This window comes from Eurytemora carolleeae, unplaced genomic scaffold (assembly GCF_000591075.1).
Source record: "Eurytemora carolleeae unplaced genomic scaffold, Eaff_2.0 scaffold548, whole genome shotgun sequence".
NCBI classification, from domain to species: Eukaryota; Metazoa; Arthropoda; class Copepoda; order Calanoida; family Temoridae; genus Eurytemora; species Eurytemora carolleeae.
In genome coordinates this window covers 16476-40205 of record NW_019396440.1, presented here as the reverse complement: position 1 = coordinate 40205, position 23730 = coordinate 16476, and the positions used below count along the sequence as shown (strand labels likewise).

Genomic DNA, 23730 nt, shown 5'->3' with positions numbered 1-23730 from the left:
AACGGCTGAACCGATCGGGCTCAAATTTTTGTGGGACATCACGTGACCACAGGGAAGGATTATGAATGATAAAAATTTAAAAAATGTGTTTTAAAGGTTTTTAATTTTGTAAAAAAAATTTGAATTCTTGAAAATCCGCGATTTTTTTTTAGATTTGCAAAATTTTTTCTTATTTGTTTTAAAATGTAAACAAAAAGAACATGTTCACAATTTAAATAGAAGATCTATCTAAAAGCCTAGTTCTTTAAATTCGGCTTCTGAGCTGACAACTTTAGATTTGTGGATATTGAGATCAATTCTTTATCTCCTCTTTGTATTAATCTCAAGATTAATTTGATCTTTAGTTTGTATCCAGAAAAGTCTATAGAATTCAACCAATCAGAGTGGCGTGTACAGGATCCTGAATAGCCAATCAGAAACCTGGAAATTCGAAATTTTGCGTGCAATTGGAAGGAACCTGGTGAAAATATCTAAAAAGAAAGAGTATTTTGTATATACAGATTAAGAGATCGAGGTTGATGGTTTAATTCTAAAGTTACCAGCTCAGAATGAATTCACAATCTATACTCAGAGTCCTAGGGGGTATAAACTAAACTCTCCACTAAAACCCACTAACTATTCGGACAGTGTACTCCAGATTAGTTTAGGGTGACTGATCTCTCAGTGGTCAAATCCAAAGAATCCCCGCCCCTGCAAATACAATCACTTCATTCACTACTTTAAATTCTAAAAAATGATTTTAACAAGTTTTTTTGATTATTTATTACACGAATTCCGTTATTACATCGAAAAATAAATATTAATTCCAATTTTTGTACATCATATAGGGGTGTACATTAGTATGCCATTTCTATCTTTAGTTGCACTAACACGATTGGAAAAAAACTACTGTACAATCCATGAAAATAAAAAATAGTGCAGCTATTTTTTGTTGTTTTTAACAGATTTAAAGTAAAAAAGTGACTAAGAGAAATAATGAAAATTGATCCATGGAAGGAAAATAGTGTTCAGACCAAGGTTATAATGCAAGGAAAGTTATTTGCAGTTGCGTATTGAAACCAGTTCTCTCTGGGCGGAATTTGTAAACAAGAATAGATGCATCAGTATTCGTTTAGTATCCGAAGAGGTTAAAAGCATTAAATTTTGATAATTTTGAAAATTCACATAATAGTTTCCTATGACCAGAATGTTTCATTGATTTTTTATGTGAAAGATGTCAGGCTTCGACATCCGTCTTCTGTTTACATTACCACCCAGAGACAGTACACTGCAGTACAAAAGATGCGTACACCTCTGAAATAAGTTTCCTTGCATTATAACCTTGGTTCAGAACATCTTGTTGTCTCAAAAGTCAAAACTTGAAGATTAACTAAAATGGCCTTTTCATCTTTTTCCTTCCTCTAGTTTCCTTTCAAAATCAAACACATCCTTCATTAAAATAAACATTGATTTGATATGGCTTCTGATGTGCTACTACTGAAACGCCTAATTTGTGAAATTTGACATTTATAAAACCTATGTAAAAATGCTATACATACATTTATATCTACAAACAAGCTCTAGAGAAACATTTAGTTTTACATTTTTATGAAATATTTGTTCAGTTGTGTATAAATGTTAACATGCATATATATTCAATTCGCTTTCTTTAATGTTTTCTAACATTTAACATTAAGCACATTACAACATGGTTTTAAATATTACAAATACACTTTAAACTTATGAATAGAGTGGCAAGTCCGATTCACAACGGTACCCTTAATCTTTCTCTGATAAAAAAATTGTTTTTTATTTAAAAAAATCGTTATTTTCATCATTTTTCTATACAAAAGCGACTTGCGGGTTTCTTACTACAAAGCAACGGAGGAAATTGTGAGAATTAAACACTTTCAAGCTAGAAATACATCTTTCAAATTTTTTACCATTGAGAATCGGGCATGGCACTCTCCAAATATAGGGTAACCTAAAACTAAAATGTTCCCGTCAGATTAAATCCACAAAACTAATTCCAGAAGAGATTGTACTGTATAATGTTATCATGAACAAACACTATCTGTCTTGTCCTATCTGTGTATACTATGGGAACATTGATATAAATACCTTCAACTCTCTTGTCCTATCTGTGTATACTATGCGAACATTGATATAAATACCTTAAACTCTCTTGTCCTATCTGTGTATACTATGAGAACATTGATATAAATACCTTCAACTCTCTTGTCCTATCTGCGTATACTATGGGAACATTGATATAAATACCTTCAACTCTCTTGTCCTATCTGTGTATACTATGTAAACATTGATATAAATACCTTCAGCTCTCTTGTCCTATCTGTGTATACTATGGGAACATTGATATAAATACCTTCAACTCTCTTGTCCTATCTGTGTATACTATGAGAACATTGATATAAATACCTTCAACTCTCTTGTCCTATCTGCGTATACTATGTGGACATTGATATAAATACCTTCAACTCTCTTGTCCTATCTGGTATACTTTGTGGACATTGATATAAATACATTCAACTCTCTTGTCCTATCTGCGTATACTATGGGAACATTGATATAAATACCTTCAACTCTTTTGTCCTATCTGTGTATACTATGCAAACATTGATATAAATACCTTCAACTCTCTTGTCCTATCTGTGTATACTATGCAAACATTGATATAAATACCTTCAACTCTCTTGTCCTATCTGTGTATACTATGTGGGAACATTGATATAAATACCTTCAACTCTCTTGTCCTATCTGTGTATACTATGCAAACATTGATATAATACCTTCAACTCTATTCCTTCAAAAATTTTAAATTAAAAAAAATACCTTTACGGTAATTCAAATAGATATTGGATTTTTTAATGATATTTTCTAATATTCCATATATAGAAAAACATTCTTTGTAAGAAAATTCATAGGTAATAGTTTCGCGTTTTTTGGTTTTAGAAGCGTTGTATTTGTGATAATTACCGGTATCAAAAGATTCGATATGTTTGTTTCATTCAAAATTATTCGTTTGCAAAATTAAAAAGTATACAAATCTTACTAGAAGCTGCAACTTAAAATTTGTCTAAAAAATAAATTGATCTAAATTTTTTTTTCTGACATAAAAGTTGAACTTTATATTTGGGAATTTAAAGTAGAAAAATATTGTGATGTAAATTAGCCAGAAATAGAAAAATTCTAATATTTAGTCGTAGAAAAAACGCATTTTCAATTTTTCATCATCATTCAATTTCTATAATAGATTAACAAAAAAAAAAATTGTGAAGCATAACTATTTCGATCCGTTATTAGATATGGGGGGGGGGCAGATCTGGGGGGGCAGATCTATGATAAACCATACAAAAACCCACCTTATCATGTCCTTAGGTCTAAGGACGACTATGTCCTTAGGTCTAAGGACGACCATGTCCTCAGGTCTAAGGACGACCATGTCCTTAGGTTTAAGGACGACCATGTCCTCAGGTCTGAGGACGACCATGTTCTCAAGTCAAAGGACGACCATATCCTAAGGTCTAAGGGCGACTATGTCCTTAGATGTAAGGACGAATCTCCTCAGGTCTACGGACGACCATGTCCTCAGGTCTAAGGACGAACATGTCCTTAGGTTTACGGACGACCATGTCCTCAGGTCTAAGAACGACCATGTTCTCAGGTCAAAGGACGACCATATCCTAAGGTCTAAGGGCGACCATGTCCTTAGATCTAAGGACGAATGTCCTCAGGTCAAAGAACGACCATTTCCTCAGGTCTAAGGACGACCATGTCCTAAGGTCTAATGAAGACCATGTCCTCAGGTCTAAGGACGACCATGTCCTCAGGTCTAAGGACGACCATGTCCCGGAGTTTCGTCCCCGCAGGTAGATCTAGAATCGTCCCATTCAGCTTCGTCGTCCCTTCGTGACCTGGCCCGGACTACTCGTAGGGTCTCCTAGAAATATGACGAATAAAAAAAAAATCTCTTTAAACTTTCTTCACTAAAAGAATAAAATAAATTTCTCTCTTTGTACTCATCACATTCTATTTCTTTAGTGAGAAAAAAAAACAATTTTAATTTTGTAAAGTGGGAAAGAGCTAAGAAAACATCTTGTTTTTTTATCTTAAAGGGACTGTATACGTAATTTCAAATGGCTCCAAAACAGTGGCATGTCCTATTCGTAAAGATATCTTTTAAATCTCTATCAGAGTAGCAATGAGGAAGATATCATAGTTTTTCTATCTTTGAAATTTTAAATTTAAAAAATTTCCTTTATGTGTCACTTATGTATAGAAAATAATCAATTTTCAAACAGGAAAACAAAAATATTTCATTTATTCACAAAAATTTACGAATGTGAATCGCACATGAAAATCCGTTGAAAGTCCCTTTAAAATTGGAATGGAAGTTGTCTACTTAAAAACTGTTCTAATCAGGAAGAGTATATTTACTTTTAGTTTGATCTCAAGTTTGATCAGAAATTTGATCAGTAAAAATGACATTTCCAAAATATTTTAATATTTAACTCTACTTGTGCGTCTGTGTACTGTACACAATCTACCTGTACATCTTTGTAATGTACACACTACACAGTACAGGGTGAATGTACGGTATTATACGGTATTGACCTTGTACTGTACATAATACACACTACACCTGTGCATCCTGTGTACTTTACAGTGTACACACTATACCGTGTACTGTACATAGTACACACTATACCTGTGTATTCTGTGTAATTTACACGAAACATGTGCAACCTGAGTACTGTACACACTATACCTGAGAGTCCTGTGTACTGTACACACTATACCTGAGCGTCCTGTGTACTGTGCACACTATACCTGAGCATCCTGTGTACTGTACACACTATACCAGAGCGTCCTGTGTACTGTACATACTATATCTGAGCATCCTGTGTACTGTACACACTACCGTTCATCATGTGTACTGTACACAGTATACCTGAGCGTCCTGTGTACTGTGCACACTATACCTGAGCATCCTGTGTACTGTACACACTATACCAGAGCGTCCTGTGTACTGTACAGACTATATCTGAGCATCCTGTGTACTGTACACATTATACCGTTCATCATGTGTACTGTACACAGTATACATGTGCATCTTTGTTCTGTGCACACTATACCATAGCATACTGTGTACTGTACACACTCTACCTGTACATCTTTAGTGCTTTACACACGTTACCTGTGCATCATGTGTACTGTTCTGTGCACACTATCCAGAGCAAACTGTGTACTGTACATACTCTACCTGTACATTCTGTGTACTGTACACACTATACCTGTGCATCCTGTGTACTGTACACACTATACCTGTGCATTCTGTGTACTGTACATACTCTACCTGTACATCCTGTGTACTGTACACACTATACCTGTGCATCTTGTGTACTGTACAGGGTTCCTGTACTTCCAGTGTGCAGACGTTGGCGCTCAGGGTCATCCTTGATACATTAATAAATCAAATTCATTATGTTAATTTACCACCTTTTTACCTACATTACCTTGGGACAATTAAAAAAATAACCACCCACCCTGCGAAGTGGGAAATTAAAAATAATTTACTTCCTCGAACCTTGGGAAACCCTTGGTTAAGTAAAATTCTCTTAACTTTTATGTAAAGTAGTTGTAAAAATTATTATTACCACCTTTTGACCAATATTTCCAACCCATGATCCCCCCCCCCCCCAGCGGAATGTAATGCTATTTAACGTCCCTTGGAATATTCAAGTAAAATAACCTCCCGCTCTGCGAAGTTTTAGCGAAACTACGCTGCTTCCTTGTAAAGTAGTTTTACATTATTATAATCAATTAATCAATTAATCAATTAATCAGTTAATCAATTAATCAATTAATCAATTAATCAGTTAATCAATTAATCAGTTAATTTGTACATCGAATTCTTCATTCAGTAGTTGAGTTATGTCAATTCTTTAAATGATTTATTTCCAAATAAATCTCAACATCTTAAAAGTAGAAATTCCAAATAAATTCAAATTTTCAAACAAAATTACAATATCCTGTAAACTTCCGATCTTTAGGATTACTTAACAGACTTCTAGGCGGTTAAAACAAGTTGTTCAGCATCTTTACATACAGGCAAAATGGGACAGTGCACCAAATGAATTATTTCCTCCTATAGTAAGATTAATCTATATAATAAAGCTCGTGGCTCATAAATATTATGTCTGCAGCTAGCTGGCCAAACGGCTGGACCTGATTGGGCTTAAATTTTTGAGGAAACTTAGAGGTACCCAAGAAATAGCATAGGTTAGAAAAGTAAATTTTATTTTAAAAATCGATTTTTTTATTTGTTCCAGCTAAATTGATATATATAACAGGACAACAATACATTTGTGTAAAAGTTGTTAAAATATATTAATATCTTTTTTCAACTCTAATCTACTTCTTCAGTCAAAGGAATTGAGTCTTTGCCACAAACTCTGATTTTCTAATCACTATATTCTTGGAACCAAATGTTGCTGACCTTAGATATTTCAAACTATGAATTCTGTTAGCTCAAATAATCTGAGTTTGAAATATCAAAGGTTTAGAACATCGAGTTCTAAAGCTATTGAGGTTTAAATATTTGATTTTGTTCCAAAGACTCAATTCCTTTCCAATCCTTTCAAAGAATTGAATCTAAAATATATTTTTTCATGAAAACAACTTTAAAAAGAATTTAATTCTTTAATGCATAACTTTTGCGCAATTTTTTCGAAGGAAAACGATTTTTTTTGCTTTTACTGCACTAAATGTTTGCTCGAAAAAATTGAGCTTTGCGCAATCATTTGTAAACTTCATTCCGCGCAAAATTGCGTTATTCTGTTTTCGCATTTTACGGAACATATTCTCATTAAAAGGTTAATTAAAGGTTTTGACTGTATACATTAATTATCTATGAGATTGCACTTTTTGCTATGCTTAAAAAGCGAACTGATAACTTGCCAAAACTTAGCTTTGCAACCTGATGCATGATGGCACACTTCAAATCAAGATGTGCACGCTCTCACACAAAAATCTAGCAGTATTTTGCCAACTACTCCTTTAAAACTAGCTAGAATCAGACATGTAGTATTTTTAAAATGTCTAAGCCTAGAAGAAAAGGAAAAAAGATTTGTGGGGTACAACCAAAAGCCAAGGCGTTGAGACACTTCAAAGTTGAGGCTGTATAGAAATTTGATAGCTCAGGGTTTTTTATATCTCTGCAGTCAGCATAACCCTATGTTATTTTAATCATCATATGCATTCAACAGAAGTAGTTAACATTTGAAATATCTATGGTTGCCACCATACAAAGATTCAGACATTTAAACAAAACTTCACATATATTTTCATCTTTCAATTTTTTATTTCTATTTTATTAATTTTTGTCCCTCAATTTGAAGTTTTTGTGACAAAAGTAACCAATTCAGATTAGCCTAATCATAATTTTGTTTTTATGTAAATTTTTGTAATAAACCTTCAGTTGTTTGATTCTGTGCTGAAAATCGACTGAACCTCTCAATTTTGGTCAATTTGCGTAAAATATTATTTTTGCGTTTTCCGCAAGTAATTAAAAAAATGCACAAAAGCGCTTATTGCGCTTTAAAAGCAAAAGATGCGCAAAAATTTGCATTAAAAAATTTGCGCGAAAATTCTGCAAGTTTTGCTCAAAAAAATGGTTATTTCGAGGAAACCCTAGTAGATTCAGAGAGTTTTCCTGTCTTACAAATATTTAATGTTTCTAGAGATATTTACCCCTCACCCCTCCTCATACTCTTACCCACTATCCCCCCTTCCTTCGGAGAATTTAAGACATTATATTTTAGAATAAAACACAGATTACACAGAAGGAATACAGATTACTGTCTTGTCTAATCTGTGTGATCTGTAAACTAACAACTACAGTCTTGTCTAATCTGTGTAATCTGTAAACTAACAACTACAGTCTTGTCTAATCTGTGTAATCTGTAAACTAACAGCAACAGTCTTGTCTAATCTGTGTAATCTGTAAACTAACAACTACAGTTCTTGTCTAATCTGTGAAATCTGTAAACTAACAACTACAGTCTTGTCTAATCTGTGTAATCTGTAAACTAACAACTACAGTTCTTGTCTAATCTGTGAAATCTGTAAACTAACAACTACAGTCTTGTCTAATCTGTGTAATCTGTAAACTAACAACTACAGTCTTGTCTAATCTGTGCAATCTGTTACAGTCTTGTCTAATCTGTGTAGTCTGTAAACTAGCAACTACAGTCTTAACTTGTCTAATCTGTGAAATCTGTAAACTAACAACTACAGTCTTGTATAATCTGTGTAATCTGTAAACTAACAACTACAGTCTTGTCTAATCTGTGTAATCTGTAAACTAACAACTACAGTCTTGTATAATCTGTATAATATGTAAACACACAACTACAGTCTTGTCTAATCTGTACAATCTGTAAACTAACAACTATAGTCTTGTCTAATCTGTATAATCTGTAAACTAACAACTACAGTCTTGTATAATCTGTATAATCTGTAAACTAACAACTACAGTCTTGTCTAATCTGTATAATCAGTAAACTAACAACTACAGTCTTGTCTTATCTGTACAATCTGTAAACTAACAACTACAGTCTTGTCTAATCTGTATAATCTGTAAACTAACAACTACAGTCTTGTATAATCTGTGAAATCTGTAAAGATAAAAACTCTTGAAACTTCTCCTATACTTTATACTTAACAATGACGTAGATACTAAATACAGGATTAAAAGGGACTGTACTTGGACTGTACTTGGACTGTACTTGGACTGTACTTGGACTGTACTTGGACTGTACTGGGACTGTACTTGGACTGTACTGGGACTGTACTTGGACTGTACTGGGACTGTACTTGGACTGTACTTTGACTGTACTGGGACTGTACTTGGACTGTACTTGGACTGTACTTGGACTGTACTTGGACTGTACTGGGACTGTACTTGGACTGTACTTGGACTGTACTTAGACTGTACTGGGACTGTACTTGGACTGTACTTAGACTGTACATGGGATTTCATTTTTATATAATTGTAAATAATTCTGAAAACCCAAGAAAAACTTGTTTTACCGGAAATGAAAAGTCACTTTTTCGTCTCGGAACAAATTAAAAGCTTTTATTTCCAGGCAGTGTCAGATAAGAATTTTCTTATAATCAATTATATATATTTCTGGTATCTTGGATGGGAGTTTTCAAGTAAACAGATATTAGTAATTCCACTTAAAAATGTAATTTTTAAGCTAGTAAACTATTGTAAAAGCATCAATTACACTTAAAGATTGCTTTAATGTCGTCTTCCTATTCCACAGTTTTCTGGTTTACAATGTACGTTATGGTTTCCGGTTTTACATATTATATTACAATGTACACAATATGGTTTCCGGTTTAGATAAGATAAGATAAGATAACGTTTATTGCTAAAATAAATGTATCTGTATACAGATAGTGTTTACAATCACAAAATTGATGATTATATTCACAGTACAAGTATAAAGCAATCAGGTGGAAAATAGCTCTTGGCTGTTTTGATTATTTTTTCCACCTAATGTTAGTAATAATAAAAAAATATTTCATTTACATATTTACATATTATATTACAATGTACGCAATATGGTTTTCGGTTTTACATATTATATTACAATGTACGCAATATGGTTTCCGGTTTACATATTATATCAATGTACGCAATATGGTTTCCGGTTTACATATTATATTACAATGTACGCAATATGGTTTCCGGTTTACATATTATATTACAATGTACGTTATGGTTTCCGGTTTACATATTATATTACAATGTACGCAATATGGTTTCCGGTTTTACATATTTTGCATATTATATTACAATGTATGTTATAGTTTCCGGTTCACATATTATATTACAATGTACGCAATATGATTTCCGGTTCAGGACGTCTTTACAGTTTCACTCTTTTTGGGTGATCCTGTAGATTTACTTTTCTATAACTTACTTTTTAAAATCAAATTTGTTGATGTTTTTCATTTAAAAATCAACTTAAAGTCGCTAAAAATTATAATAATAAGAGTGTTTTTTACTACGCATGAATAAGAAATGAAATAGCAGCAGTTTGAAACATTGAAGTTAGAAGTATCTCATTAATGTTTAAAGATTGAAACGGTGATAACCAGAAAACATTGGAATATGAAGACGACATTATAGGTGATGTAAGCGTATTTTCAAGGAACCCTCCATGCAAAGAGTAGAATGTCCGATTGTTTGATCCTCTGAAAATTCCTATGTGCACTGTGTAAAGTCTGAAATCAATGCAGCGCACAGCGGAATTTGCAGCTGATCATACAAGAGGTTTAAGATACGTTTACACAAACATCTCTGTACTCGACGAACACAAAAGAGGTTTTAAGGATACCGTTCTAAATCAGGCATTACCCTCTCAAACAAGAATTGTGCATTTAAAGCATTTAATGTTCTTTTTAATAGTTTTCGTATCCCATGCATCCAATTCGATTAGAAAAGTTAAGAAAATTAACAATTTATAAAAAGGTTCTTAATGATGTATTTCTTAATTGAGATTTTTAATGTAAAGTGTAAAAACTCGGATCTAGAATGTTCAAAGAAGAGTAGACCTTCCAAAATTGGACTAGTGACGTACACGTATCATAATGCCCTATCTCCATTGGCAAATCAAAGGGGGGGGGGGGAGGTGGTGAAGGTGGAATCCACCCCCTTCCAATCTATGTTAGAAAAAAAAGTCCAACCAAGATCGGGTTAAACTAGCCTGATCTGTACCTGGTAGTTTAGTGAGGGAAGAAACCATACAGTGCAATCTAGTTCAGGGATAGAGGTGAATATTGTCATCAGTAGCATCATACCAATCAGACCCAGTAGCAGGTATACTAAATATATTATTATTAGTAGCATCATACCAATCAGACCCAGTAGCAGGTATACTAAATATATTATTATTAGTAGCATCATACCAATCAGACCCAGTAGCAGGTATACTAAATATATTTTTATTAGTAGCATTATCAATCAGACCCAGTAGCAGGTATACTAAATATATTATTATTAGTAGCATCATACCAAACAGACCCAGTAGCAATTTATCTACCTGGAAGGCTGGAATGGCTAACATCTATCTATCTATCTACCTGTTATAGCTGCCATCTATCTATCTATCTATCTATCTACCTGTAATAGCTGCCATCTATCTATCTATCTACCTGTAATGGCTGCCATCTATCTATCTAACTACCATTAATAGCTGCCATCTATCCATCTATCTACCTGTTATGACAGCCATCTATCTATCTATCTACCTAAAACAGCTGCCATCTATCTATCTATAAACCTGTAATGGCTGCCATCGATCTATCTATCTACCTGTAATAGCGGCCATCTATCTATCTATCTACCTGTAATGGCTGCCATATATCTATCTACCTGTAATGGCTGCGATCGATCTATCTATCTACCAGTAATAGCTGCCATCTATCTATCTATCTACCTGTAATGGCTGCCATCTATAAATTTTTATACCTGTAATGGCTGCCTTGTATAGAGGTCTATTCTGTTGTCCGTAATTATCTCCAGGGATAAAATCCCCGAGTCCAACTATTCTCAGAATCAAGGTTATATTTAAAAAACATATTTTACATTTTGGGAGCTAGGCACCCCTGGACTCCGAAGATTTCTGAGCTTGAGCGTGCACTTTTGATTTTTAAGGTTTAAAATATTTGACCAATATGATAGAATGATTGAACTCTTAATTCTAAAGCCATTTCCATCCAATCTTTTCCGAGAAAGATCAAATAAACAATTGTATTATAAAGAAAGGTTTAATAGAAAATTTGTTCAAATGTTTTTCTCTCTAAATGATTCTCAGAATTTACTAATACCATCATTATAATGTTTAGAAAATAAGATTAAAAAATATTTTTTTAAATCAACCTTTCTAGTTTAAGGAATCATGGGAATTGTGCGTCGACATTGAAAATAAATAAAGAATATAGATAGTTAGTCTAAAAATATGAAAACATGGTCTACCTTCTTTATATCTTAAAGATGCAGGATGTCTTTATGTCTGTTTGATGTCTGTTTGTGTGTCCGATCATAACTCACGAACCCTTTGACCGATTAGCCTCAAATTTTGAGAACTAAGAAAATGTATGGAAAAGCTAATATTTTCGGTCAAAGATGGGTTTTCAAGCTTTTATTTAATAAAGTTTTAATGGGAACCGATGTTAATCGAGCTTGTCGCTCTTTGAATAAAGGTTACTTGAAAATGAAATGGAAAACGAAATTACAATCTTAAACGAACCCTATTATTTCTTCAGTTAGAGTACTGCAAATCATTGTAATACACTCCGATATCTTAGTTGAGGCAAGGTTATAATGCAAGGAAAATTAATTGCGGTCGGGAATACTCTGCGTACATATTGAAACCAGTTCTCTCTAAGCGGACTTTGTAAACAAGAATTGATGCGTCAGTGTTGGTTTAGTATCCGAGGAGGTTAAAAGCATTTCATTTTGATAATTTTGATAATTCACATAATAGTTTCCTATGACCAGAATATTTCATAAATTACTTTTGTGAAAACAGATTCCATGTCAGGCTGTGAGATCCGTCTTGTGTGTTTAGTTTTCCGCCCAAAGATAGTACACAGCAGAACAAAAAATCTTTATCCTGATTTACGCCAGAGTTTCAATATTGTACAAAATTGTACTCATAGATTAATAACAACACAGATAGAACACTATGTGTCGTCTTTTCAAGATTTAGTGGTTTTTCGTTCACAATGACCCTGAGGCAGAGGCCCGAAGGAGTTACGCGCATGCTCACTCTCTGTCTTGTAATTCAACGCCGCCTGCGCGGAACTTTTTGAGCTTATGTCTTAGGGGTATTGTGAGCGACAAAACCCTTAAATCTTAAAAAGACGACATCTTGTGTTTTATCTGTATTGTTATTAATATATGATTGTACTATTTAAATACTGAAGATAAAAAAGGGTGCATATTTTCTAAAAAAAAATATTTATCCCCACATTCTCAAAAATAAAAGCACGGTTTTTTATGCCTGAGTATAATATTTTGTTTTCTTTACAGGAAATGACCTTGATATATCGTACTGCTAATTCATAAGAAACCAATATAAACCTTGTAATATATCCTAATAAAGAATTAATTAGGTTACTTTCATGTAGCGACTGATTAAACATCTTGTTTTTCGATTTTCTGAAACAATTTCATTAAGCAGCCTGTTCTGACACAACGAATTTATTACTTATGAATAATAAACCAATTAAGACTCATTAGTTATCAATGAATAGATATTTTTATTCATCCAAAAATTCTAAGAAAAAGCTAATTCAAGTAAGACTTTAACTGTCTCCAGTTATGCTATCATATGGGAATTGTAAAATTAAACTCTTTTTGGCCTAATTTAAGAGTAGTTTTCCTACTAATGCGCCACATTCCGTGCAAAAATATCTATTTATGTCATTGTAATGGGTATTTTTAAGTGCGAAAAAATGTTGCCGGAATTTTTATTTTTTCTAGTTTGCTCAAGTTTAAATAATTTGAGTAGAACTGAAAAAATAGTTTTTCCATCTAGAAATTTTATTTTTACCAAATTTAGTTTGTTTTGATTTAAAGTCGCATTTTTTCTCTTCTTCCTGTTCATTATTTAAAAATAAAAAAAACAATTATAAAAAACGTATTTTTGGCATAACCTTACCACCCGAGGAAAAGCTAAAGTAAAATCTAATCTTCTTGACAATTCAGGTAAAAAAGAACTCCTGAGAAACCATTCTCTTGATTAAAGTTTTATGTCTAAAGTTTTGGAATGTTTCATGTTTACGTATGCATGAATCCTCATCAAAAATTTAAATGTATTTGAGAAAATAAGAGTGGTGAAAAGAGGGAGAAAATCTGTCCAATATTTTAAAATGTCCTTTGAAACAGAGATGAAATTTTATAAATAGAGAGGGACTCAGTTGAACTGGTGAGCAGAAGTTATTAAACTCTCCGTATCTAGTTGAATTACCTCTCCCCTGCATCCTTTCTTCTTTACGTAGACTGAAGAGGTCGAAATAAATGAAATGCAAGAAGTAGTTAAACCATGTACATAAAGTTGAACTGTTTCTCTATTATGACTGAGAGTGCAAAAGAGAAATACAGTGGGTAACACTTTTAAACTATCCTGACCTAGTTTAACTGATTCACCATTTCATTAAATCCGACCTTTGGCTAAAAATAGTTAAAATTCTTTTTTTTCAAATAAATCTTGACTGTTCCTGTAGTTAGGGAGATAAAACAGTAGTAGAAGGAATCAAACCAGGTCCAATCTTCTTCTAGCTCATTCAACAGGAACGCAGGGACTACCAGGAACACAAGGAATATTATCAGGAACACCTAAGTGTATGTTTATATAATACATATACAGCAAAACAAAATAAGTGTTAGACCTCAATAACAAACTGGAAATTGGTTTATTAATGTATCCAAGGATTTAATACAAGGAAAGTTATTTCAGAGGTGCACGCATCTTTTGTACTGCAGTGTACTGTCTCATGGGCGGTAATGTAAACATAAGACGGATGTCGAAGCCTGACATGGGATCCATCTTTTATAAAAATAATCAATGAAATATTCTGGTCATAGGGATCTATTATGTGAATTATCAAAATTTAATGCTTTTAACTTCCTTGGATACTAAACGAACACTAATGCATCTATTCTTGTTTACAAATTCCGCCCAGAGAGACCAGGTTTCAATATGTCCGCAGAGTATACGAAACTACAATTAACTTTCCTTGCATTACATTCTTGAATGTATCGTTCTATTTTGTATCCGTGAGCTTGTGCTTACGTACCCCTTAATCAAAATAAATTATTAAAGTTAAAAATATATATTTATATATGTATATATATATATATATATATATATATATATAAACATGTTTGCATATATATATAAAACGCAAGGAAAATAAACACTATGTTCATTTATAATCATAAACTTGAGTCCAACTATCAGTCGTCTTCCTATTCCACAGTTCTATGGTTCTTAACTCTCAAAGTACCGTTGAACGATAATTGTATTGGCTCGGCACGACCTGTCGTCTAGCTGGCCGAATAGAATATGGGGTCGAAATCGAAGCATAAACGTGACGAGCATCAATGATTTAATCATGCTTTGTCATAAACCAACTTTTTAAAAACCCCAAGAACACTCCTTTTAATCTAGCCACTAAATCTGGTTTTAATTTATCAAAAAAACTATTTTAGAAATTATAAAACTTTTAAGTTTTCAAACTTTGTGTTTTTAAGGAATTTAACTCAGTTTCAACTTTCATTAATCTTTTCATAGACAGGGAAATAGTTTTTTGTTTTTCTAAACAAAAGCAAAATTATGTTGCTTAAATATTGGCCTAAATTAATGTTTAAATGTTTTTAAAAACTCTGATCGAGTTCGAAACTGTTTCAAGCCTGCCTGTCCTGAGACCGAATTTAAAGAATTTGAGCGGCGGCTTAAATTTAAGCCGCTGCTCAAATATGGTTGGTTTCAATTAAAATTGTATTCAATGTTTCAAGATTTAAGCCGGCGCTCAATTGTAACCGGTTTTTGTTTGATTTAAGACGCGGCGTAAATTCATTAAATTCGGACACTGCTTACCCAGCATTCACTGCATCTCCGCGAATTCAAATGTGCACGCCATGCATGATCCCAAAAATTCAATTTGAGTTTTGACAAATACTTCTTTTAAAGAAAAATCGAGTTTCAGTCTCAGGCTTAAACGTTACTGAGGTTTTTGAAAGGAATTGAGTTTTTGCCACAAACTCAAATTTTCTAATCCCTATGTCTTTGCAACCTGACGGTCAACATCTTTGATATTTTAAACTTAAATTATTTGATATAACATAATTCATAGTTTAAAAAAATATCTAAGTTCTACGACAACTTGGGTTTCAAAGGTATAGGGATAAAAATATCAGAGTTTAGTTAGTTTTCTCTGTGTAATTTTGCAGGACTAATCACTGACTTAAGTCAGAGGGAAACTAAGATTTAAACTGCATTATAAGTACTAAAGTTGGCGGCCTGTATTCAGTTTTTTTTACAAAGTTCTCAACATAAAACCACAACAACCATTTTAAACTGTTCGGGCTTCTCAACTTTGTCTAAACAAAATAAAAATAAAGTTTTAAGCTTCACTGACATCTCAGCATGACAGGGATTATGAAAGCTTTACTAAGTTCGTACCAGTCCGGCTGGGATTTAAAATGGATTTTAATTATTTCCACGGATTCAAAAGTTTCCAGGGGACGAGATTTAAACTTAATCCTGAGTCTTAATTCAAAATTTTCAATGTACATACTTAGATTTAGTATTTTTGTTTAAGAAATCTACTTATGTATAAATTAGACTAAACTTTAAGGAAAATATTACGCGCAACATTTATTAAGGCTGGAGCCTTAATAATATATCCCTAGAACTGAATAGTGTAAACCTTTGATATTTCAAACCTAAATTATTTGATCTACCTGAATTCATAGTTTCAAATATAAAGGGTTATTGACATTGGATTGCAAAGTTATAACGATTAAAACATTTGAGTTTGTGGCAAAGACTCAATTTATTAAATTTCTTATTTAAATTGCTGCCTCAGGTATTTCTCAAAAAAATGTTTTTTTTATGTAAATAGTTTTGTACTTTGTCGCATCCTGTTTTTTATGTAAATATTTTTGTACTTTGTCGTTTTTTATGTAAATAGTTTTGTACTTTGTCGCTTCCTGTTTTTTAATGTAAATAGTTTTGTACTTTGTCGCATCCTGTTTTTTATGTAAATATTTTTGTACTTTGTCGCATCTGTTTTTTATGTAAATAGTTTTGTACTTTGTCGCTTCCTGTTTTTTAATGTAAATAGTTTTGTACTTTGTCGCTTCCTGTTTTTTAATGTAAATAGTTTTGTACTTTGTCGCATCCTGTTACTACACTTTGATCCGAGTAAAAATAAATCTTAAAGAAAATAAACTTTGTTTACTCTGCTGAAGAATCCACAGTAGAATTTAATGTGTTTTTCTCTAGAAATAGCATTTCCATTTTTTCCCCGTCTGGAACGGATTGGAAGGTTTTCACCGTCTGGAACGGATTGGAAGGTTCCCGAAATAGTTTTTTTTTCTTGGCGGGCAAGTGAATATACTTAAATAACTACATACAAGGTTACCCTGAAAGGATGAGACTTTTTAGACTTTTTAGACTTTTTAGACGACTCACGTAATTTATTCATTTGTTTTTCTTAAATTTAGGGCTTCTTACAACTAAATACTTGCATCTTTCAATTCAAAATTATTAAGTATAAAGAAAATGTTATAAAAATTTCCACCTTCAGATCGGCATTCAAGTTTCAGATCGGCATTCAGAGTTTCAGATCGGCATTAAGAAGAGTTTCAGATCGGAATTCAGAGTTTTAGATCGGCATTCAGAGTTTTAGATCGGCATTAATAGTTTCAGATCGACATTAAGAGATTCAGATCGGCATTCAGAGTTTTAGATGGACACTAAAAGTTTCAGATCGGCATTAAAGTTTCAGATCGGCATTCAGAGTTTCAGATCAGCATTAAAAGTTTCAGATCAGCATTAAAAGTTTCAGATCAGCATTAAAAGTTTCAGATCAGCATTAAAATTTTTTGATCGGCATTAAGAGTTTCAGATCGGAATTAAAGTTTCTTACTTTGTGAGTAACCGTGTAAAAAAGAACACACAGGGTTACTCACTAGAAATGAAACATGATATGCATAATTTGTGGGTAACCCTGTATATCAGCATAGTTTGAAAATAAGTTTTTTAAAAAAGCACAAAAAATTGATTTTTTAGAATTGATTAAAAGTGTGTATTACCATGATGAGATGTAGCAGTCGAATATACAGTGGTTGGTAGAGGTGACCCAGCTTAGAGTTCAACCACATCAGCACTTTGTTTGCAGGCTCAAGTAGTCTCTACAAATATTAAACATTGTTTGCAGGCTCCAGTAGTCTCTACAAATATTAAACATTGTTTGCAGGCTCCAGTAGTCTCTACAAATATCAAACATTGTTTGCAGGCTCCAGTAGTCTTTGTAAATATTAAACATTGTTTGCAGGCTCCAGTAGTCTCTACAAATATCAAACATTGTTTGCAGGCCCCAGTGGTCTCTATAAATATTAAACATTGTTTGCAGGCTCCAGTAGTCTCTACAATTATCAAACATTGTTTGCCGGCTCCAGTAGTAGTCTCTATAAATATTAAACATTGTTTTCCGGCTCCAGTAGTAGTCTCTATAAATATTAAACATTGTTTGCGGGTTCCAGTAGTCTCTATAAATACGAGTAAAGCCCAGACTCGAGCTCAGATAGAACCCAAGTCAGGATTGGTTCTGATTCGACCAATGAGAGACCGTTTGGAAAGCTTTCTCTCTGTAGCAGACAGATTGCTGTCAGATCAGCTGTGACAAGAAGATGTAATTTTGAAAATTTTAACTTTACGTAGACACATTATTTTCTTAAAGAGCGAAAACCCCAAGGCCATCCAAAACCCGGGTCTTGACTTGAGCCTTGGGTTTTAGCAGACGTTAAGACTGGGTTTTACTCGGGTTTAAGCTTTTAAAATCTCAGCTTAGGTGATAATGGAACTTAAACTTTTAACATTAAGATAAAAAATATTTTCGATTCTATGCAGAAATAGTGGTACGACCTTGCGACATTTTATGCATTTCGCCCAAAAATAATTATTCATTTGCATTACTGTATATTCTATATATCTAAATAAACGTTGTTAAACTTTCAATAATAATATTTTTTTTATCCGACTTTCTTTTCGTTAGTTTTCTCACAAAATCAGTGGAAAACCAAATATGTTAATATTTAGATATTTGATAGAATATCCATCTTATGGTTTATTGTTTGTAAATATTTAATGCTAGACGCGCCCTCTTCTTCTTGTAAAGATTCTTGTTTGAAAAAGTTGCTTTTACCGCCACAAATGTTTCTAACGTACATTTAACTAAAATTTTGCTGATTTTTCTGTTTCACTGTCAAAAGTCGATTTTTTTTCCATCGACATTTCGTCTTTGAAATTTCTTTTATTCCACGCACCTCTGACCTTTCAATAAAAGTAAATTCAACCTGAAGTCTGACCGCGTCAACCTTGTTGAACCGGCTAGTCCTATTGAGTGTCTGCTTTATTTACCCAATGTCCGGGCGATACAGTACAAACTGGGACTGGAAAGGTTGACCCGGCTTGGAAATTCAAACGTACTACGGCTGCCTGTGATTCTGATTGGCCTTCGCCGAATGAGTTTCCCCCAAAAAATTTGATTCTGCCGTTTTGACGTTTCTTGAATAATAACAATTGATAATTTTTTGGTTGAATAAAATTATCTTTCTCTTCTGAGTTACTAGCTCCGAGAACCAATAAAAAAGTTTTCAATCTAAAACTTTGAATTGATTTCCCGAAATAGATATTTCCTACAGGGTGAGTCAGTTTTTCTTCTTCTACATTTTCAGATTGATAAATTCATGGACTGAAGATATTTAGGTTTAGGGGTAAATTCATGGACTGCAGATATTTAGGTTTAGGGGTAAATTCATGGACTGCAGATATTTAGGTTTAGGGATAAATTCATGGACTGCTGATATTTAGGTTTAGGGATAAATTCATGGACTGCTGATATTTAGGTTTAGGGGTAAATTCATGGACTGCTGATATTTAGGTTTAGGGGTAAATTCATGGACTGCTGATATTTAGGTTTAGGGATAAATTCATTGACTGCTGATATTTAGGTTTAGGGGTAAATTCATGGACTACAAATATAATTAGGTTTAGGGTAAATTCATGAACTGCTGATATTTAGGTTTAGGGGTAAATTCATGGACTGAAAATATAATTAGGTTTAGGGATAAATTCATGGACTGCTGATGTTTAGGTTTAGGGGTAAATTCATGGACTGCAGATATACAGGTTTAGGGGTAAATTCAGGGACTACAGATATACAGGTTTAGGAGTAAATTCATGAACTGCTGATATTTAGGTTTAGGGGTTGAACTGAGTGACCCTGTTCTGCAATAGAAATGCAAGAGGAATATTAATCAGTCTAGTTCAGAGGATAAGACCTTAGAGAAGTATAAAATAGAGGTGTAATATTATAGAGGTGATAGATTATTGTTAACCATTAATTTTAAAACCTATATAAAATGTCGTCTTCTACTGGAATCTCCTGTCGGAGACAGCCAAACCAAATTTTCAGCCCGCAAATTCCATTGTCCTCCTCCGACGGAGCTTAAAATATTTTCGTTGTTGTGAAATCATTAAAGTTAAGCAAAATATTTTCATAAGAAGCATAAGTGAATTTCGTTAAATATTCAACTGTAATTTTTCAGAAGTTAAAAAACGTATTTCAATACTGATCAACAAATAAGTCAACCCCGACCATACTTAAATAATTCGTAAGATTTTTCTACTATTAACATTCATTATAACATTGTACAAGTAACCATGACCTATAATTTATGTTATTTTTTAGGAAATAAAGATTTTGTTATCGAATTTCTGTGACGGGGTTACTCTGTTGTGTGTGTATTGTTCGGCCATCGGGAAAGAATCGTCTGGGGATAATAAACACCCCCCTTCAGAATCCTAACCGGCCTATTATCCGGATTTGTCTAGCGTGTTGCTGTTATCTGTCAACAATTATAGAGGTGATAGATTGTAGAGGTGATAGAATATAGAGGTGCTAGATCATAGAGGTGTAATACTTTAGAGGTGTTATATTACAGAGGTTTTAGATCATATAGAGGTGTTAGATTATAGAGGTGTTAGGTCATAGAGGTGTACTATCATATCGGTTTTAAATCAATGAGGTATTTCATTGAGGAGTTTCATAGAGGTGTTAGGTCAAAGAGGTGTTAGATCTAAGAGGTGTTAGGTTATAGAGGATCATTGAGGTGTTTCATTGAGGAGTTTCTTAGAGGTGTTAGGTAAAAGAGGTTTTAAATCATAGAAGTGTTATGTCATAGAGGTGATAGATCATAGAGGTGTTTAAAAAAGAAGTTTCATAGAGGTGTAAGATCATAGAGGCGTTGGATCAGAGAGATATTAGATCATAGAGATGTTTCATAGAGGATTTAGATAAAAGAGGTGTTAGATGAAAGAGGTGTATGATCATAGAGGTGTTAGATTAAAGAGGTATATGGTCATAGAGGTGTTAAATCATAGAGGTGTTAGATTATAGAGGTATATGATCATAGAGGTGTTAGATCAAAGAGGTGTTAGATCATAGAGGTGTTAGATCATAGAGATGTTAGATCATAGAGGTGTTTGATCATAGAGGTGTTAGATCATAGAAGTGTTAGATCATAGAGGTGTTAGATCATGTAGGTGTATGATTACAGAGGTGATCAAAGATGAGTTATATTATTATAGAGGTGTTTGATCTAAAAACATAGATGAGTAGATCATAAAGTTGTATACTGTAGAGGATAAAGTTCCATTGTGCTGATGCAATTATATAATTCCCTCTTATATAAAGAAACTTTCTAAGCTCTTATACAATAAAAACTATTTAGATGTCAGCATATCCTAAGGGGAAGAAAAATATAATAAATCATTAATGTAAATAGAAAAAGAACTTTGAAATAAGCTTTGAATAAATATAAATGCTTCTTTTAATACTTTATAAAAATACATTTGCTTTAGTTCATGATTAGAGTTAGGCAAAATGTTCACTTCAACCAAAAATATGGAAAAGAAGAGGGTGACATTTTAAAGAGAGGGCTTCCAAAAAACAAAAAGTATTATAAAATGACTTATAATTTCATCATAAACAGAAGACACTACTTCTGAAGAATCTTATTTGACCCTAAAATCTGAAAGACTGAGAACAGTTTTCACTAAAAAGAAAAACGAAGATCATTTTAAAGTATTCTGGTTATAACTGCATTCCCTTTAAACATTTTCTTTAACTGCACTCCCTTTAAATTGTTCTTAAAAACTGTTTTAGAATTGTTCTTGAACACTCGACCTTTAAATTGTTTTTAAACACTCCCTTTAAATTGTTCTTGAAAACTCCCTTTAAATTTTTCTTGAACACTCCCTTTAAATTGTTCTTGAACACTCCCTTTAAATTGTTCTTGAACACTCCCTTTAAATTTTTCTTGAACACTCCCTTTAAATTGTTCTTGAACCCTCCATTTAAATTGTTCTTGAACACTTCCTTTAAATTGTTCTTGAACCCTCCCTTTAAATTGTTCTTGAACACTCCCTTTAAATTGTTCTTGAACCCTCCCTTTAAATTGTTTTTAACACTTCCTTTAAATTGTTCTTGAACACTCCCTTTAAATTGTTTTTGAACCCTCCCTTTAAATTGTTCTTGAACACTCCCTTTAAATTGTTCTTGAACCCTCCCTTTAAATTGTTTTTGAACACTCCCTATAAATTGTTCTTGACAATCTTTTTGAATTGTTATTGAACACTCCCCTTAAATTGTTCTTGAACACTCCCTTTAAATAGTTTTTGAACACTTCCTTTAAATTGTTCTTGAACCCTCCCTTTAAATTGTTTTTGAACCCTCCCTTTAAATTGTTCTTGAACACTCCCTTTAAATTGTTCTTGAACCCTCCCTTTAAATTGTTCTTGAACACTCCCTTTAAATTGTTTTTGAACACTTCCTTTAAATTGTTCTTGAACACTCCCTTTAAATTGTTTTTGAACACTTCCTTTAAATTGTTCCATACCTGAACTAAGGCTGAGAGTAGGAGAAGGGTTAAAGGTATTCCTAGGATACAGTAGAACATACAGAACACCTTGCCACGTCCAGATAGAGGAGATTGTTCTCCATATCCTGCACAAATATATATAATTATATATATCTTCTTAAACTAAGTTCAGATAGAGGAGATTGTTCTCTATATCCTGCTCAAATATATTTATATATATCTTCTTAAACTAAGTTAAGATAGAGGAGATTGTTCTCCATATCCTGCTCAAATATATTTATATATATATATCTTCTTAAACTAAGCTCTAATTCTCCATATCCTGCACAAATATATATAATTATATATATCTTATTAAACTAAGTTCAGATAGAGGAGATTGTTCTCCATATCCTGCACAAATATATTTATATATGTATATATCTTCTTAAACTAAGTTCAGATAGAGGAGATTGTTCTCCATATCCTGCACAAATATATTTATATATATATATATATCTTCTTAAACTAAGCTCAGATAGAGGAGATTGTTCTCCATATCCTGCACAAATATATATAATTATATATATCTTCTTAAACTAAGTTCAGATAGAGGAGATTGTTCTCCATATCCTGCACAAATATATTTATATATATATATATCTTCTTAAACTAAGCTCAGATAGAGAAGATTGTTCTCCATATCCTGCACAAATATATATAATTATATATATCTTCTTAAACTAAGCTCAGATAGAGGAGATTGTTCTCCATATCCTGCACAAATAAATTTATATATATATATCTTCTTAAACTAAGCTCAGAACATTTCCTCTTGTTTATAAAATATAGTTTACTGCTGGACATACATATATCCTTATCATTTTTTTCTCCTTGCCCTTGTCCTTGTCCTTGTCGTTTTTCTTTTCCTTTTCCTTGTACTTGTCCTTGTCCTTGTCATTTTACGTTTTCTTGTCCGTGTCCTTGATCTTTTC

At 32.8% G+C, this 23730-nt stretch overlaps 1 protein-coding gene and 1 long non-coding RNA gene across 2 annotated transcripts in view; one reads left to right on the top strand and one right to left on the bottom strand.

Annotated features, from left to right (window-relative positions):
- Window positions 1-3052: 3052 nt before the first annotated feature.
- Window positions 3053-23730, bottom strand: part of LOC111703365 (potassium channel subfamily K member 1) — a 32624-nt gene continuing 11946 nt past the window's right edge. The window contains exons 7-13 of the mRNA XM_023475284.1: window positions 22775-22881; window positions 17906-18004; window positions 14302-14419; window positions 11546-11620; window positions 10793-10899; window positions 5388-5456; window positions 3053-3940 (exon numbers count right to left, since the gene is read on the bottom strand). Coding sequence (XP_023331052.1) covers window positions 3833-3940; window positions 5388-5456; window positions 10793-10899; window positions 11546-11620; window positions 14302-14419; window positions 17906-18004; window positions 22775-22881 — 683 coding nt within the window. The 3' untranslated portion in view covers window positions 3053-3832. The remainder of the gene's footprint in view (window positions 3941-5387; window positions 5457-10792; window positions 10900-11545; window positions 11621-14301; window positions 14420-17905; window positions 18005-22774; window positions 22882-23730) is intronic.
- LOC111703369 (uncharacterized) lies at window positions 20387-20671 on the top strand. Its single transcript, XR_002765606.1, has 2 exons — window positions 20387-20488; window positions 20566-20671. It is a non-coding gene; the product is annotated as an uncharacterized LOC111703369 (long non-coding RNA).